The sequence below is a fragment of the Oncorhynchus mykiss genome, chromosome 9 (assembly GCF_013265735.2).
Source record: "Oncorhynchus mykiss isolate Arlee chromosome 9, USDA_OmykA_1.1, whole genome shotgun sequence".
Lineage (NCBI taxonomy): Eukaryota > Metazoa > Chordata > Actinopteri > Salmoniformes > Salmonidae > Oncorhynchus > Oncorhynchus mykiss.
Genome location: NC_048573.1, coordinates 42,794,904 through 42,815,070, shown reverse-complemented (window position 1 = coordinate 42,815,070; position 20,167 = coordinate 42,794,904). Strand labels below are relative to the sequence as shown.

General features: G+C 41.7%; 1 protein-coding gene across 4 annotated transcripts in view; it reads right to left on the bottom strand.

The window, feature by feature from the left end:
• The window catches only part of LOC110532144 (semaphorin-3F), a 114,027-nt gene that overhangs the window by 52,232 nt on the left and 41,628 nt on the right, over positions 1-20,167 (bottom strand). For 3 of the 4 annotated variants that reach the window (XM_021615788.2, XM_036988058.1, XM_036988059.1), the window contains exon 2: positions 3,593-3,726. In XM_021615788.2, the coding sequence (XP_021471463.2) occupies positions 3,593-3,695 (103 nt within the window). In that variant the 5' untranslated portion in view covers positions 3,696-3,726. Of the gene's footprint in view, positions 1-3,592; positions 3,727-3,969; positions 4,131-20,167 lie in introns of those variants that run through there. The other variant, XM_036988061.1, reaches the window with a different exon arrangement.

Sequence of the window (20,167 nt, the reverse complement as noted above, 5' to 3'; positions counted from 1 at the left end):
CTGCTACATCGGTATCGAACGATAATTCCACCGATAACCAATTTCGAACAAATAGGGTGAAAAAAAGGAATCTCATGCTTATCTGAACACTTGCTGCCATTCTCATGATGTGTCCTTGTTGTCACAATGTATAAAATCAACATTTGAAGCATAGTTATTGGACAATTGCTTTTTTGGATGGCAATTTATGAGAATTCAGTGTGGAAAAATGACACTTTAATTTCCCCGCTGTAAAACATTATATTGGCAAATATATCGGTATCTTTACGTTTTGTCCCCCCCAAAAATTAGACCCCAAAAAATATAGGTCGGGCTCTACATATGATGGATTTGACTCGTTCTGAAGTGAAATAATTAGAAGATATTCTTTCTGAAATTGTATCACTGGATATCAAGATGCAATGATGAGTTGAAGCAAGTGCATTAAAGCTGGGCTGGGCAACTGGCAGCCCTTTGGCCTGCGGATCAATTTCCAAAAATGGGTCTGTTTTATTCACGTTTTCAAGTACTGGTGATAAATCATGCATTTCGATTCTTGCATAGATTGTAATGGACACATATGATGGGTGTAAAATACTTTTTTGAAGGTTGTACTGATTATGATGAGCTAATGCTAAGCTATTTGGCAGCTATGTGTGGCGCCATGTTTGTTGACATTATACAATGCATTATGGGTGTCACGTAAAAGTCTGTCAGACCAAAGATGTTATTACAAAATGAGGTGAAGGGATGGCTCACTCATGTTTCGAGTAAACTTCCGCAAGTGAATGAAGGGAAGTGAATGATGATAGAAGACACACCCCCTTCAACATGTATACTGCAAACAGACCAAACTCATCTCCTCTTATTATCTTTGGTTGACGCGAAAAAACAAACATGGTGGCTCGCTACCCATCATCGGATTACCTTTTGATTTTTAGAAAGTGTTTGACACAACGTGTCAAAGGGCTAAATCCTCTTCCCAGATCTCGGTGCATTTTACACTAATTGACACAGTGGTTGTTATTCTTTCCCAATTAAAGTATTACTCACATTTGTGGAGAAGTGTCATGTGTCATTGTCACTCCAGAGGTGGTTGAGAAATCTGGGAAAGTTCCTTAGATCCTGCTATTGCAAATAGACTGGTCTGTGTTAGAGATCGATGGAAAATCCATCAAACACCAAGGATGAAGAAGAGAGTAAGTATGCTGCTAGTGCTTCTGTTTCAACAGAGGCAGAATGGGAGGACAAAGAGTGGACCAGACAAGTTGGTAGAAGGGTTTAAGGAGATACGGAACAATATTGCCGGACAAAAGGATGTTTTCCAAATGGATATTTGCACTTTAAAATTTGGACAAACATTTGGTGCATCCTTCCAATTATTCAATTATTTTCTGTGTGTGAGGTTGTTGTCTTCTCTGCCTGTAATACAAGTTTTCAGAACATGATCATGGGTTTGAATTTTATTGTGCCACTACACAGTCATTAAACTGATTCAGACACAGTGCAGGATAAACCAACTGAGACGGCAGTAGCTTCTGCAGTCTGCTTTGATAGAGTGTGTCTGGAACAAGAAGACAGGCCCCACTCTGCATAACAGACATGTCTGTCTTGCATGTTGAAGCAGGTCGTTGGAGCTGGGCCCTCGCATTCTTCAGGGGGTTTCCCTGTGCGTTTACTGAGCTAAACATAGCAACAATGGCAGGCAATTTCTGACAGACTGTCTCTCCGAAGAGGAATCTGTTTCACTGTCACCTACGCACACATAACCCAGGACAGCCCACCATCCTGTCACCGCTCTCTCCTTCACAGTGACACCTCTCCTCTTCCCTCCCTCAATACCCACACCCATGTCTGTCTCCATTTCTCATTCTCACCACTCTTTCCTCTTCCTCACACTCTCTCTCGCTCTCTACATAACCACAAAATGTACATCTTGCTCCCTTTCCCTCTAGCCTATATTTTAATCTCTCCATGGCTGTATTTTCACTAGCTCTCATCTCAAACTCTCTTTCCTTCTCCATCTTCACCAGATTTCTCCTCTTCCTTTCTCACCCCTCCATTCTGTGTGGTTCTAGCGTTCCATGGTGAGCTTAGACCTCCTGAGATGTGGGCACCACCAGTGTCCCTCTCTGCCCTGGCAGAGGGCCAACAGATCCTGTACCCCCTCCCCTGCACAGAGGGTAGCAAGGTGTGTCCCTTTGTATCACATATAGCAAATTCAGAGTGAGACGCAGGCACACACACATGCACACATAGCTCCACAGAGACATCGTCAGGAAGGAAGAGTGATATGTTCAGATAAAGAAACAAACAAAATGTATAAAAATTTCAGTCTCTCAATGTGCAAAACTGATAGAGACATACCCCAAGCGACTTACAGCTGTATTCGCAGCAAAAGGTGGCGCTACAAAGTATTAACTTAAGGGGGCTGAATAATTTTGCACGCCCAATTTTTCAGTTTTTGATTTGTTAAAAAAGTTTTTTTTTTAAATATCCAATAAATGTCGTTCCACTTCATGATTGTGTCCCACTTGTTGTTGATTCTTCACAAAAAAAATACAGTTTTATATCTTTATGTTTGAAGCCTGAAATGTGGCAAAAGGTCGCAAAGTTCAAGGGGGCCGAATACTTTCGCAAGGCACTGTAAATCACAGGCAGTGTCACCAGCAAAGCACCCCTCACACCATAACACCTCCTCCTCCATGCTTTACAGTGGGAAATACACATGCGGAGATCATCCGTTCACCCACACCGTGTCTCGCAAAGACACAGAGGTTGGAAACAAAACCGCAAATTTGGACTCATCAGACCAAAGGACAGATTTTTTGCCCCAAGCAAGTCTCTTCTTATTGTTGGTGTCCTTTAGTAGTGGTTTCTTTGCAGCAATTCGACCATGAAGGCCTGATTCTCCTCTGAATAGTTGATGTTGAGATGTGTCTGTTACTTGAACTCTATGAAGCATTTATTTGGGCTGCAATTTCTGAGGCTGGTAACTCTAATGAACTTATCCTCTGCAGCAAAGGTAACTCTGGGTCTTCCATTCCTGTGGCGGTCCTCATGAGAGCCAGTTTCATCATAGCGCTTGATGGTTTTTGCAACTGCACTTGAATTTGATTTGATTTGTTTAACACTTTTTTGGTTACTACATGATTCCATGTGTCATTTCATAGTTTTGATGTCTTTCCTATTATTCTACAACGTAGAAAATAGTACAAATAAAGAAAAACCCTTGAATGAGTAAGTGTTCTAAAACTTCTGACCGGTAGTGTATTTGAGAAAGAGCCTTTATTGTCAATATCGAAGAAAGGTATCCTTTTGCTTTTGGGCAACAGTGCACGTCAACGTTTGTAGTTCTAAATTACATTGTGTTCAAAGGGTGCCTGCTTTCATTTTATAATTATTGTTTGGTGAATAAAGTGAAATTGAAGTATTTTATTGGAAGACATGTCGCTCTCAAGACCCCAGCTCTGAAGTCTCACATGAAACTAAAATTGAAAGAGGTCATTCATAGTTAAATACACTGAAAGGGCATTCATAGTTAAATACACTGACTGTAATTGCCTTAAGTTGCTGTTGAACACTCACATAAAATTTGTAAGGTAAGGCTCACCTTTGTATGACAAATGCACTCTGGGAGCAGTCCGTGCATTGGCATGGCAACTGTAGACACATAAACTCAGTAGAAAGAGGAGGAGGGCTTGGGTGGTCTCCATAGCAATGACAGCAGTGTTAACCTTTGGAGTCCTACAAAGGGGAAAGGTAAAAGCAGTACAGATTAACTGAACATCACTTAAAACCGTCAAATCATTGCAACCATTTAGAGAGACTTCGACATAGAGGCCTTCACGAGTACAAAAAGTTAGAGCCATTCCAAAATGGACCAAGGTCTTTTTTTACATCTGGACCCGATACGCATCAATACATTTTTCAAACATAGAGACCAGTTCCAAACGGACCGTAGGACAACTAGACCCATTCCGTACAGACCTTGTCGGATCCAGACCCTTTCCAATCAGAGCCGAGTGACGGAAGCAGCAGCAAGAGCAATTTATTTGTTACTTTATTAACCAGAGGTGATGAAGCGCGAGGGACAGGAGGTAGAGAGGTGACGCTCTAGCAGGGGCCGTGCTGTGTGTAGGCTACTGTGAGTGTGAGCGATTATACAATCTCTCTCTCTCTCTACTGCAGCAGTCGGGTTCGGATCAGTATGGGCACAGTTAAAATTACACATACCTGGTTATTCGGGTACAGGTGGATCCGTAAAGATCTCTACCTCCACAACCACTGAAATATCCCTTGCACAGAAAAGTGTTGTTTTGAGAAGTTAAAAATAACTTCCAGTCCTCTAAAATGTCCCATTCACATTGAAATCACCCACTCAAAAGCCTTGACCCTGATAATAATCTGTTTGCAGGTCAGTGAGCATCGAAGCTTTCAGAGTTAAGACTAAAATGTCCTCATTACTGAGATATATCATTAGCATGTCAATAGCTACAAATTCTAATTCCATGAACACTATCAATAACAAGACAAGAAAAAAAAGAGTGCACTTACAACTACCATCTGATGCAGAAATATTGGGAACTAGTAAACATTAAGTGCCGGTTTCGCTGACACACATTTAGCTAAGTCCTGGACTAAAAAGCACAGTCAGTGAAGATTCCTCGTTGAGAATGTTTTTTTTTTTTGTCCAGGACAAGGCCTAATACTGTGTCTGGGAAACCCGCCCTAAGAAAGCTATCCTATTTAAAGAGCAACTGAACGTACAGGAATAAGCAACTTCTCCTTTTGAAAACAGCCTATGTGGCATCATATGAGTCAAAAACATTTACTCTAGTATCAAAATTGACTACAAAGTGTAAATAGGATAATTTCGGTCATAAAGTCAGTCTCATCCAAAACTGAGACTTGCAAGATAATTAAGAAAAATGGTATGTTACAAAACGAAGGGTACCGTTACAGTTTTCCCCATGTTGGGTTTATTTCAATCCTACCCACATGCCCCCAGCTGGCAATGTAACAGTTTAGACTTTACATCCGTCCCCTCACCCCGACCTGGGCGCGAACCAGGGACGCTCTGCACACGTCAACAGTCACCCTCTCAACAGTCACCCTCGAAGCATCGTTACCCATCGCTCAACAAAAGCCACGGCACTTATAGAGCAAGGGGAACCACTACTTCAAGGTCTCAGAGCAAGTGACTTCACCAATTGAAACGCCACTAGCGCGCACCACTGCTAACTAGCTAGCCATTTCACATCAGCTACAGCAGCACCCAAGTAATCATCAATTCAGAGCGCAGCTACACAAGACCCAATCGTAATGCCCATGGTCAATTGGTTTGACATTCGATATTCCTATTGGGCAAGTTGGGACAACGGGAGGTTGGTGGCACCTTAATTGGGGAGGACAGGCTCATAGTAACAGAACGGAACCAATGGAATGGTATCGAATTCATCAAACACATGGTTTCCATGTGGTTGATACCATTCAATTCACTCCATTCGAGCCATTGTTATGAGCCGTCCTCCCCCCAGCAGCCTACTGTGTTAGGGATCATCAATAAATTACACAATGTACATGGGACAATATTTTAAAATGTCGATAGCTCCAAATTTCAATGACTCAAACCAACTATAAATTGTAGAAATTCAAATACAAATATTGAAAGCATTTAATGAGACAACTAAAAGGTGTGCAATATAAAATATTGTCCCATTTACATTGTGTAATTTATTGAAGGTCCCTAACTAGCCCCACAGATAGGCTATACAAGGTCAAACCAACTTTGCCACAGTAGCACACTGGCCGGCTGAAGAAAATTGGTTAGCTTGCTAGCTAGTCTAGGTTACTTCAAGACACAAGACCTCATTAGACTGTTTCAACTTATCTATAAGGGTGAGTGAGTGTAACTGTGTACTGTTTTGGCAGAGTGAAAGAAAAAAAGCTTCGCACATTTGAACGCACACAAGAGACACCCACATCAAAGCACACCTCCAAAACCCAAATCGCTTTCTGTATCAATTCCTAATGAGGGGAATATAAAAAAATGAAAAAATAAAATGAGGGGAATTGAAACAGTGGCCAAATCAGGAAGTTCAGCCCCCCTTTAACATAGTGAGAATAGACCACTTAAACGATCATTGAACTGTTCAACTTTGTAGAAAGCCTTATCAAGTCATTCCCATTCAGGGGCTTCTTTACAACACGGATACCCAGATAAATATGATGCCAATCAATGACAACAATACAGAAAAACCAGTGAGACAGAAAACTCAACCTGGTTCACATGATTCCGTTTAGGGAAATGTACTGTTCCTGTGATTGGGTTCTTAGAAAATAGATTGGCTATCAGACAGCCAGGGAGCAGCACAAAGTGGATGTCTCTATTGACCTGTGTGCCCTTCCCCTGACACTGGGACAGTGGTGGAGTAAAAAAGACTGTGAAAGTGGGGCAACTAGAACTTAACCATGAGTGACATGCTCCAAAAGAGATGAGGAAAGTGAGCACTCCGAGACAGAGTTCTTAAACGCTGCAGCCAAATCCTGGCAGCTAATACAAATCCCTGCCACATTGTCTTGCTTTAAATCTGAAACTCTTTTAGTAAGAGACTGTCTAAAAGCACGAGAACCACCAATAAGGATCACACACACACTCACTCACTCACTAGGCCTCAAAATCAAATGTAAATCACGTCTGTTTAAGTTAGGGCGTGGGTGCTGTACTTTATTTCCCCACATATACCCAAGGTTAATGACGGGTTATCATAACTGTAACATAAACAGCTCAGACACAATACAAAGATGCACAATACAAACGGTTTAAAGAAGCGGGAGGCAGTCCAATCACCTCTGACCAGATACTGAATCATCGCAAACAGCCACCGTTCGTAGTCACCCAGCAGGTGATCACTTACACAACATGGCAACTTGCTGCTTTTAGCCGTTCGTTGACACGGTGGGTCTGAGCTGTTACCTTCAATGATAATATTGCTTTTCTCTGTCAACATGCTTACAGTGCAATCGGAAAGTATTCAGACTCCTTCAGTTTTTCTACATTTTGTTACGTTACATTCTTACTCTAAAAATTGTTTTAAATCCTTATCAATCTACACACAATACCACATAATGTCAAAGTGAAAACAGTTTATTTTTTTTGCAAATGTATTGAAAATGAAAAACAGAAATATCTTATTTACGTACAGTTGAAGTCGGAAGTTTACATGCACCTTAGCCACATTTTTAGCCAAGTTTTTCACAATTCCTGACATTTAATCCTAGTAAAAATTCCCTGTCTGATCACCACTTTATTTTAAGAATGTGAAATTACAGAATAATAGTAGAGAGAATGATTTATTTCAGCTTTTATTTCTTTCATCACATTCCCAGTGGGTCAGAAGTTTACATACACTCAATTCGTATTTGGTAGCATTGCCTTTAAATTGTTTCACTTGGGTCAAGCGTTTCGGGTAGCCTTCCACAAAATTCCCACAATAATTTAGGTGAATTTTGGCCAATTTCCTCCTGACAGAGCTGGTGTAACTGAGTCAGGTTTGTAGGCCTCCTTGCTCGCACACGCCTTTTCAGTTCTGCTCACAAATTTTCTATAGAATTGAGGTCAGGTTTTTGTGATAGCCACTCCAATACCTTGACTTTGTTGTCCTTAAGCCATTTTGCCACAACTTTGGAAGTATGCTTGGGGTCATTGTCCATTTGGAAGACCCATTTGCGACCAAGCTTTAACTTCCTGACTGATGCCTTGAGATGTTGCTTCCATATATCCACATAGTTTCCCTTCTGATGATGCCATCTATTTTGTGAAGTGCACCAGTCCCTCCTGCAGCAAAACAACCCCACAACATGATGCTGCCACCCCCATGCTTCACGGTTGGAATGGTGTTCTTCGGCTTTTTCCTCCAAACATAACAATTATCATAATTGTCAAAAAGTTATATTTTTGTTTCATCAGAACAGAGGATATTTCTCCAAAAAGTATGATCTTTGTCCCCATGTGCAGTTGAAAACTGTAGTCTGGCTTTTTATGGCGGTTTTGGAGCAGTGGCTTCTTCCTTGCTGAGCGGCCTTTCATCTGCACAAGGTCCTTTGCTGTTGTTCTGGGATTGATTTGCACGTTTTACACCAAAGTACGTTCATCTCTAGGAGACAGAACGTGTCTCCTTCCTGAGTGGTATGACGGCTGCGTGTTCCCATGGTGTTATACTTGCGTACTGTTGTTTGAAAAGATGATAATTTTCTGGAATTTTCCAAGCTGTTTAAAGGCAGTCAACTTAGGGTATGTAAACTTCTGACCCACTGGAATTGTGATATAGTGAATGATGAGTGAAATAAATTGTCTGTAAACAATTGTTGGAAAATTTACTTGTGTCATCACAAAGTAGATGTCCTAACCGACATGTCAAAACTATAGATTGTTCGCAAGAAATTTGTGGAGTGGTTGAAAAACAAGTTTTAATGACACCAACCTAAGTATATGTAAACTCCCGACTTCAACTGTATTTATTTCCCTTAACAATCTACACACAATACCCCATAATGAAAAAACAAACCTCTACGGAGCTCTATGGACAATTCCTAATGACCTCATGGCTTGGTTTTTCCTCTGACATGCACTGTCAACTGTGGGACCTTATATAGACAGGTCCCACCCTAAAAAATAGGGTCTGAATACTTACACTACCGGTCAAAAGTTTTAGAACACCTACTCATTCAAGTGTTAACTTTATTTTTACTATTTTCTACATTGTAGAATAACAGTGGAGACATCAAAACTATGAAATAACGCATGTGGAATCATGTGGTAACCAAAAAAGTGTTAAACAAATCATAATATATTTTATATTTGAGCTTCTTCAAATAGGCACCCTTTGCCTTGACGGCAGCTTTGCACACTTTTGGCATTCTCTCAACCAGCTTCACCTGGAATGCATTTCCAACAGTCTTGAAGGAGTTGACTGCTTTTCCTTCACTCTGTGGACTCCTCCCAAACCATCTCAATTTGGTTGAGGTTGGGAGATTGTGGAGGCCAGGTCATCTGATGCAGCACTCCATCACTCTCCTTGGTAAAATAGCACTAGAGGTGTGTTGTGTGATTGTCCTGTTGAAAAACAAATGACAGTCTCAATTTCCACCGGTCTAATGTCCATTGCTTGTGTTTCTTGGCCCAAGCAAGTCTCTTCTTATTATTGGTGTTCTTTAGTAGTGGTTTCTTTAAAGCAATTCGACAATGAAGGCCTGATTCACACAGTCTCCTCTGAGCAGTTGATGTTGAGATGTGTCTGTTACTAAGCATTTATTTGGGCTGCAATTTCTGAGGCTCGTAACTCTAATTAATTTATCCTCTGCAGCAGAGGTACTGTAACTCTGGGTCTTCCATTCCTGTGGTGGTCCTCATGAGAGCCAGTTTCATCGTAGTGCTTGATGGTTTTTGATGGTCAAAGCGCTTGACTGACCTTAATGTTTTAAAGTAATGATGGACTGTAATTTCTCTTTGCTTATTTGAGCTGTTTTTGCGGTAATATGGACTTGGTATTTTATCAAATAGGGCTATCTTATACCTCCCCTACCTCATGAAGCTGTTGAGAGAATGCCAAGAGGGTGCAAAGCTGTCATCAAGGCAAAGGGTGGCTACTTTGAAGAATCGCAAAAATAAAATCTATTTTGATTTGTTTAAAACTTTTTTGGTTACTACAAGATTCCATATATTTTATTTCATAGTTTTGAGGACTTCACTATTATTCTACAATGTAGAAAATAGTATATATATATATATATTTTTTACTTGCATGAGTAGGTGTTCTAAAACTTTTGACCAGTAGTGTATGTAAATAAGCTATTTCTGTTTTGTATTTTTAATAAATGTGCAACATTTTATCAACCTGTTTTCACTTTGTCATTATGGGGATTTTTTATTTACTTAATCCAATTTAGAATAAGACTGTAACGTAACAAAATGTGGAAAAAGGGAAGGAGTCAGAATACCTTCCAAATGCACTGTTCATTGTAGAAATTATTTAAGATACTCTTCAAAGAGGTAGAGTTTCAGACATTTTCAGGAAGATTTGCAGGAACTCCGTTGTCCTGACTGCAGGGGAAAGCTTGTTCCACTATTGGGGAGCTTTTACTGGGCTGAGCAGGAGCTGCCCTCCCATAGGGGTTGGAGGCCCAAGATACCAGAAGGTGGCTGAACGGAGTGCACTGGGTTGGGATATAGGGTTTGAGCATAGCCTGAAGATAAGGAGGGCAGTTCCCCTTCCTGCTCCGTAAGCAAGCGTGAAGGTCTTGAAGATGATGCGAGCCTCCACTGGAAACCAATGTCATGTGCGGCGGAGCGGGGTGACATGGGAGAACTTAGCAAGGTTGAACACCAGGCGGGCTGCGGAATTCTGGATAAGTTGAAGGGGTTCGATGGCACAAGCATAGAGCCCAGCCAACAGTGAGTTGCAGTAGTCCAGACGGGAGATGACAAGTGCCTGGATTGGGACCCGCACCACTTCCCGTGTGAGGAAAGGTCATACTCCGGATGTTGTAGAGCATGAACCTGCAGGAACGAGTCACTGCTTGGATGTTTGCAGAGAACGACAGGGTGTTGTCCAGGGTAAAGCCAAGGTTCTTTGCACTCTGGGAGGGGGACACCATTGCGTTGTTGAAATGCCTGGTAATAGGGAATCATTTATATTTTATAATGAATAGGCTGACACATTACCTTTAGCTACAGTATATCTCACCACCATGCGTTTCCATCTCCTCCTTTCTCTCCTTCATTCCTTTCTTGAGTGCAGTGATAGGGGCTGTCAACAGTTTAATTAAATATGTTTTGTTGTGGGGCCTCCCGAGTGGCGCAGTGGTCTAAGGCACTGCATCACTACAGATCCTGGTTTGATACTGGGCTGTGTCACAGCCGGCCACGACCGGTAGAACCATGAGGTGGCGCACAGTTGGCCCAGCGACATCAGGGTTAGGGGAGGGTTTGGCCGGCCGGGATGTCCTCGACCTTCGCCTCTCCCGAGTCCATATGGGAGTTGCAGCGATGGGACAAGACTGTTACTACCAATTGGATATCATGAAATCGGGGAGAAAAAGTGGGTAAAATAAATAAATAAATGTTTTCTTGTGAAAACACGTTACTATCAATGTTCCCGAACAGATTTCACTTGCTTTCCCAAATGATGTACTGGGTAGCTGCAGGAACATGGTTGGAGAGCCCATGGCATACAGAGTTTGGGCAGAATATCACCTGTCGTGCAGCGAGGTGATGCTCCTCAAACGGTGGTTGATGCATGAAGATAAATAAGTGTTCTTATAAGCCCAGATATTTCTATATGCAATCCCGTGTGAAAGCAGAGTTTTGATGCTTGCCACTAAAAAGAGCAGGATCCCAGCTGAAACTATATTTAGGACTATTTCTCAGCTGCTCCACTATAAAACCAGAGTAGCCTACCCGACATGATTTCAACTGCGGGAAAACAGCCTCCATTCACTAATTGAATGAATACAGATGATATGTCTTTTTTTTCCCCTGCCCCTGTTCCTATCCATTTGATAATTGGGCATTCTAAATCGATTTGAAAATATATATATTAGTAAAGGCAAGAGTAAATTGGGAATAGTCCGATGGGTGAAAATATGATCGCTTGATGAGAGAACAGAGTGTGCAGCCTAAGGCAAGGAACAGAGAGCAAGCATTTTTGCAACTTTTTCATATAGTCAATAGCCTATAGTCACATCATGCAGTTTTGATTTCTAAGACATTCTAAGGTTTGTGTCATTCACAACTAAATTAGCCAAATAACTCTAAATCTAGCGTATAGAACCTGTTTCAAATGATCACTTTTACACTCAACATAGCCACTTCATATGCACACTGGCTCCGGAATAGAAAAATATCCTTATATATTTTATTAAATTATATTATCTTATTCCATTATATTATTCTTACAATAAAATCATATAACATGAAATAATGGCATGGGACTTATTAGCATATCTTGTCTCCTAAATGAACTAGCCTACAGCCTATGGAATGACTTATAGCCAGATAACGTAGGACGACTACATTTTGTTCATATCATTATGTTTCTTTAGACCTGCCTAAAAAAATAATGAATTTATTGTGATGGTGTATATTAAATTAATTTTAAATATAGATGTTCCAAAGGCGCACATCAGCGGCTTGTATGCTTGGAGGCCTGGAGATGCTAAACGTGTTTATGTTAATTAATGGCCAATTGGTTTCTTGAGGAGGGGCAGAACTCTGGACATCTTGAAATCAGTGGTCAGGGATGAGTTAAGTGAGGAATAGGAGATGATCTCCAGAGATGGTCTGGAGAAGGCAGGGGATGGGGTCAAGTTGGCAGATTGGAGGATGGGGTCAAGTTGGACATCACTAGCCGCGGGTTTTTAACTGGAGAGAGAGGAGAGAAAGAAGTCAAGGTGTAGGCTAGTTCTGTGTGAGTTGGATCAGTGGGGTCTGTGAATGAGGAGTGGATGTCGTCAACCTTATTTTCAAAGTGTTGACAAAGTTTTCCGCAGAGGAAGGAGGGAAGAGGATGAGGTGGAGGATTAAGAAGGGAGGAGAAAGTGGAGAAGAGTTTCCCAGGGTTGGAGGCAGACGCTTGGAATTTAGAGTGATAGGAAGTGGCTTTAGCACTGATACAGAGGAAGAGGAGGGAGTGGAAGGATAATAGGTCCTCCGGAAGTTTTGTTTTCCTCCATTCAGCTGCTGTTCTGTTAGCACGCAGTGAGTCATTCAGCCACGGAGTGGGAGGGGAAGGTCGAGCCAGCCGGGAGGAAAGGGGACAGTGAGAGTCAAAGGATGTGGAAAGGGAGGAGAGTAGGGTCAAACAGGCAGAGGCAGGAGGCAGGAGAGAAAAGGATTTAGGAGAAGGGAGAGAGGATAGGATAGAAGAGGACAGATTAGTGGGAGAGAGAGAGCGAAGATTGAGGTGGCACAAATCAAATCAAAGTTTATTGGTCGCATACACAGATTTGCAGATGTTAAAGCAGGTGCAGATAAATGCTTATGTTTCTAGCTCCAACAGTGCACTAATATATAATATAAAAACTAGAAATAAAAAAATATCAGAATGAGCAATATCAGAAAGAGTCCGGAATATAAATATATATAAATGGTGTGTATAGCAGTGGAGGCTACTGAGAGGGGGACGGCTCATAATAATGTCTGGAAAGGAGCGAATGAAATGGCATCAAACAATTGGAAACCATGTGTTTGATACCATTCCACTAATTCCACTCCAGCCATTACCACAAGTCCGTCCTCCCCAATTAAGGTGCCACCAACCTCCTGTGGTGTATAGACAGTACATGAATAGAAAGGTGTGTATAGCAGTAGTTATATAGGATGACCAGAATACAGGCGCTGTTGCGCCTTCTTCACCACGCTGTCGGTGTAGCGGAACCATCTCAGGTCCTCAGTGATGTGCACGCTGATTAACTTGAAGCTTTTGAACCTCCCTACTGCTCTCTTTCTTGGCTGTTGCCTGTAGTCCATGATCAGCTCCTTTGTTTTGTTAACGTTGAGGGAGAGGTTATTTTCCTGCCACCACTCCGTCAGGGTTCTCAACTCCTCCATGTAGGCTGTATCGTCGTTGTTGGTAATCAGGCCTACAACTGTTGTGACGTCAGAAAACTTGATGATTGAGTTGGAGAAGTGCATAGCCATGAAGCCATGTGTTAACAGGGAGTACAGGAGGGGGCTGAGCACACACCACTGTGGGGCCAACGTGTTGAGGATCAGAGTGGCGGAGGGGTTGTTCCCTACCTCACCAATTGAGGTCGGCCCGTCAGGAAGTCTAGAACCCAATTGCACAGGGAAGGGTTCAGGCGCAGGGCACTGAGCATAGTGATGAGCTTGGAGGGCACTATGTTGTTGAAGGCTGAGCTGTAGTTGATGAACAGCATTCTCAGATAGGTATTCCTCAGGTGGGATAGGGCAGTGTGCAGTGCAATGGCGATTACGTCGTCAGTGGATCTGTAGGGACAGTATGCAAATTGTAGTGGTGTCGGGTAAGGTAGAGGTGATATGATCCTTAACTAGCATCTCAAAGCCCTTCATGGCTACTGACGTGTTTGCTAAGTTACCGTCGCTTTCTTGGGTACATGAACAATGGTGGACATCTTGAAGCAAGTGGGAACAACATACTGGGATAGGGAGAGATTCAATATGTAGTAAACACACCAGCTGGTCTGCACATGCTCTGTGGACACGACTTGGGCAGGCAGCCCTGCAAGGGTTAACACCACACTGACCTGTGGTACAAAGCCCATGAATATTATCTAGCCTCCAATACCCTACTCAACAAATTGGATGCAGTCTATCACAGTGCCATCCGTTTTGTCACCAAAGCCCCATATACAGTGCCTTGCGAAAGTATTCGGCCCCCTTGAACTTTGCGACCTTTTGCCACATTTCAGGCTTCAAACAAAGATATAAAACTGTATTTTTTTGTGAAGAATCAACAACAAGTGGGACACAATCATGAAGTGGAACGACATTTATTGGATATTTCAAACTTTTTTAACAAATCAAAAACTGAAAAATTGGCCGTGCAAAATTATTCAGCCCCTTTACTTTCAGTGCAGCAAACTCTCTCCAGAAGTTCAGTGAGGATCTCTGAATGATCCAATGTTGACCTAAATGACTAATGATGATAAATACAATCCACTTAAATACAAGCCATTTCTTAAAGATATCCATAAAAGTTTGCCACAAGCCACCTGGGAGACACACCAAACATGTGGAAGAAGGTGCTCTGGTCAGATGAAACCAAAATGGAACTTTTTGGCAACAATGCAAAACGTTATGTTTGGCGTAAAAGCAACACAGCTCATCACCCTGAACACATCATCTCCACTGTCAAACATGGTGGTGGCAGCATCATGGTTTGGGCCTGCTTTTCTTCAGCAGGGACAGTGAAGATGGTTAAAATTGATGGGAAGATGGATGGAGCCAAATACAGGACCATTCTGGAAGAAAACCTGATGGAGTCTGCAAAAGACCTGAGACTGGGACGGAGATTTGTCTTCCAACAAGACAATGATCCAAAACATAAAGCAAAATCTACAATGGAATGGTTCAAAAATAAACATATCCAGGTGTTAGAATGGCCAAGTCAAAGTCCAGACCTGAATCCAATCGAGAATCTGTGGAAAGAACTGAAAACTGCGGTTCACAAATGCTCTCCATCCAACCTCACTGAGCTCGAGCTGTTTTGCAAGGAGGAATGGGAAAAAATGTCAGTCTCTCGATGTGCAAAACTGATAGAGAAATACCCCAAGCGACTTACAGCTGTAATCGCAGCAAAAGGTGGCGCTACAAAGTATTAACTTAAGGGGGCTGAATAATTTTGCACGCCCAATTTTTCCGTTTTTGATTTGTTAAAAAAGTTTGAAATATCCAATAAATGTCGTTCCACTTCATGATTGTGTCCCACTTGTTGTTGATTCTTCACAAAAAAATACAGTTTTATATCTTTATGTTTGAAGCCTGAAATGTGGCAAAAGGTCGCAAAGTTCAAGGGGGCCGAATACTTTCGCAAGGCACTGTATGTAAACTTCCAACTTCAACTGTAAATCTCGCTGGATTGCTTTCATTTTAATCCTACAACTCTTTCAAACTCTTGCTTGTGCCTGTTGTTTCCCATTAACGTTATGACTGTGGAAATGTTTGCAATGGCCCGTAAAACACCCCGGTAATGGTTGAAATTGGCTCAATGGAATACAATGGCTTTCGTTGAATCTATAAAAACAGCTTTGTTTGGGATTTAACGCACCATCTCGACACCAACATCACGAGAAAGATTACTTTTTTCAATTCCACAAAAATGTACACCCATAAAGTTATCAAGAAAAACAGTTGAAATGTATACAAATTAGATACGCTGAAATGAAAGCAACTTCCGAAAATGAACACTCGGATTATAGTGATATTATGTCTGACCATGTAAACAATGTAAAGTATATTTAGATAAGTGTAATCTAGAGCCAAGTGTGTTGATATTTAATCTGAGGGTATCCTGCTATTGACACACTTGAGAATTATGCAGGAGAAAGTGACAACAACAGTAATTAATAAGGAAGTCCAGACAGCACAGGTGAGTGCAGGAAAGTAAGTGTTTGGTGGATGCAGCCCTGTTCCACCCCTTTATGTTAATGTATTAATATATGGAAATTCACTCAGTGTATTTATGCAAATGTCACACATACCATTTTGTTTTTATTTTAACACCAAATATTTAAAAATACCTGATACAATAAGAAAAACTATGAGTGCATTCTAAGGGGGAAAAAAGCTTAATTTTACAATAAATGTAATACCTGAATTCCCACCAAAATTCCTGAACTCATTCAATATTTGTCCGTGCAAGTAAAATGTTTTATGTGCCATAATTCAGTCAATATCTGATAGATTAAAACATTCAAAAAGTTTGGAGTATCTTCATCAACAGTCCAACTGTTGCATTTATAATAATTGTTTTAAAACCTTTTAAACACTTTTGATGACTGTTGCTACATAAATAACCAGGGACAGGCTATAGCTGAGTACTAATCCTTGATCTTAGAATACTGTATAATGATTAAATTCATCACTAAGAAATCCATTAAAAGTTACAGTAAATGGATGTAGTAACTGCACAGGAATTCCCCAAGATATATGACTTTCCTTGAGGCATGAAGGTATTGAATCAGTGTCGTCAAACTCATTTCCACTATTTGTCTTAAGCATTTTATTTTTATACAATGGCCTTCACTTTGATATTAGAAAAGCTAAATTGCTCTGGAGTACTGTACTTGAGATTATAGTTAAACCATGAGGTCGAAGGAATTGTCTGTAGAGCTCTGAAACACGATTGTGTCGAGGCACAAATTTGGGGAAGGTTACCAAAAATAATCTGCAGCATTGAAGGTCCTGAAGAACACAGTGGCCTCCATCCTAATTAAATGGAAGAAGTTTGGAACCACGAAGACTCTTCCTAGAGCTGGCCGCCTGGCCAAACTGAGCAATCGGGGGAGAAGGGCCTTGGTGACGAAGAACCCGATGGTCAATCTGACAGACCACTTGAGTTCCTCTGTGGAGATTGAAAAAACTTCCAGAAGGACAACAATCTCTGCAGCACTCCACCAATCAGGTCTTATGAAAATTGCATTATTTGGCCTGAACGCCAGGAAACCTGGCACCATCCCTACGGTGAAGCATGGTGGTGGCGGGGGAAAGATGAAGAGAGCAAGGTACAGAGAAATCCTTGATGAAAACCTGCTCCAGGGCACTCAGGACCTCAGACTGGGGTGAAGGGTCATCTTCCAACAGGACAATGGCCCTAGAGGAGTCAGGAAAGTCAGAAATAGAGATAAAATGAATCACTTACCTTTGAAGATCTTCATCTGGTTGCAGTCACAAGGGTCCCAGCTACACAATAAATGTTTGTTTTGTTTGATAAAGTCCCTCTTTATATCCCAAAAACACAGTTTTGTTGGAGGGTTTTGCTCAGTAATCCACTGGCTCAAAGGCAGTCAAAACATGCAGACGAATACATCCAAATAGTACCGTTCGTCAAAACATGTCAAACGATGTTTATAATTAATCCTCAAGTTGTAAATTGTCTAAATAATCAATAATATTTCAAAGGAAAAACAACGAAGGGCGCTGTCACGACTCTCACCGAAGGTGGCTCCCTTGCCTGTTTGGGCGGTGCTCGGCGGTCTTCGTCGCCGGTCTACTAGCCGCCACCGATCCCTTTTTCCTTTTCTGTTCGTTTGGTCTTATTAGTTGCACCTGTTCCTTATTGTGTTTCTTGATTTTTGTCTATTTAAGCCTGTTAGGCCCGCCTAGGTTTGTGCGCAATTTTTATACTGTTAGTTTGTGGATGTTCGATTGTATTTTATTTTTCCGGACATTTTGGGTCCTGTGTATGGGCCGGTCAGTTGATGCGCCTTGTGTTTTTGGCGTGACCGTTTTTTCCGGTAATAAAATATACATTTATTCGAACCCTCTGCTCTCTGCGCCTGACTCCAAACCCACTGTTCTTAAAGGACTCTGGCAGAATCCCGTTGTCCCAGGAGGAGACAGTAGCTATGGAGACATACGTCACTGAATCTCTGGGACAGGGGTACATGTGAAGAAAAAGGAGGGAGGTCTGCGTCCGTGCATTGATTATAGAGGTCTAAATTCCATCACAGTGGGGTTTAGTTACCCGCTACCTCTCATCGCCACGGCAGTGGAATCATTTCACGGGGCGCGTTTCTTCACAAAACTGGACTTTAGGAGTGCGTATAATCTGGTGCGTATCCGAGAGGGAGATGACTGGAAGACTGCGTTTAGTACCACATCTGGCAATTATGAGTACCTCGTCATGCCGTATGGGTTGAAGAATGCTCCAGACGTTTTCCAATCTTTCGTAGACGAGATTCTCAGAGACCTGCACGGGCAGGGGGTGGTAGGGTATATCGTAAGGTACTTGGGCGACTGCTGGAGCATGACCTGTATGTCAAGGCTGAGAAATGTGTGTTCTCCAAACAAGCCGTTTCCTTCCTGGGTTATCGCATTTCCACCTCTGGTGTGGTGATGGAGTGTGACCGCATTACAGCCGTGCGTAATTGGCCGTAATTGGCCGACGACCGACCACGTTAAAGGAGGTGCAGCAGTTTTTAGGGTTTGCCAATTACTACCGGAATTTTTGGTCAGGTGGCTGCTCCCGTGTATGGTCCTGTGTATGGGCCGGTCAGTTGATGCGCCTTGTGTTTTTGGCGTGACCGTTTTTTCCGGTAATAAAATACACATTTATTCGAACCCTCTGCTCTCTGCGCCTGACTCCAAACCCACTGTCCTTAAAGGACTCTGACAGGCGCGCACTCGGTCACGCACGCAAACCAGCACTGCATGATTCTACAGTCCACTGACAGAAAGGTCTCTTTCTTCTTCATTTTTTAGAAAAGAAACCTGACACAATGTCTAAAGACTGTTGACATCTAGTGGAAGCCATAGGAACTGCAATCTGGGTCCTAACCCATGAGATACTCTATAGGCATTCAATTGAAAACTACCCACATCAAAAAAATCCCACTTCCTGGATAGATTTTCCTCAGGTTCTCGCCTGCCATATCAGTTCTGTTATACTCACAGACATTATTTTAACAGTTTTGGAAACTTTAGAGATCCCAAAATTAATATGCATATCCTAGCTTCTGGGCCGGAGTAACAGGCAGTTTACTTTGGGCACGCTTCTCATCCAGATGTCGAAATACTGCCAAGCCATAAGAAGTTTTAAGGGTCTAATTACTTACGCAAATGTGATATTTTTCATTTTTTTGTATACATTTGCAAACATTTCTAAAAACCTATTTTTACTTCATCATTGTGGGGTATTGTGTGTAGATTGATGAGCGGAAAAAACTAATTTAATCAATTTTAGAATAAGGCTGTAACGTAGCAAAATGTGGAAAAAGTTAAGGGTTCTGAATACTTTCCGAATGCACTGTACATCTGGACAACTGTAATTTGATCCAGAATGCACTAAGTATACAAACTTTAATTTGACCCAGAATGCACTAAGTATACAAACATCTCAAAAGTTCACCACAGGTGAAACAAAGACTAAAGAGCACAAGAGAGCAGAAGTTTACCCAGGACTTTGAGGGTTTAGTGTCTATAAAGAATGTTGATACATTTCCAAAAACCACCATTCATAGTAATCCTCCTGCTCTTGGTTTCTCTGTTTCATATAACCAGGCTTATGGAGGTTATATTTTTCCTAAAGGCACATTTCTGGCAGGAGAACTGTGGATATGGACGGTAAAAATAAAAGCATACAATAAGTGGTTCCTAAGGCTTTTGGATCCTTCTGCAGAAGGAATTTCAAATTTCAAGTGCAGATTTTATGATTTCAAGTGCAGATTAAGAGCTGGTTGAAGTAACAGATTGTATATGGTTTTCTATGGCACATGGTCACAGGGGAAATGGAAGGACGTGCCCAAGAGGCCATCTCTTCTGTATGTCACCATGCATACTGCATCTCCAACAGTACAGGGCCCATAGAGATACAACTAGTGTTCGATCTCTATGACTGGGCCCTTATTTCCCCTCCCATTCTTTGCCACACCATTCATTCATGAAAGTATATTGATGAAGACTGGGATCATATCAAATGGGGTT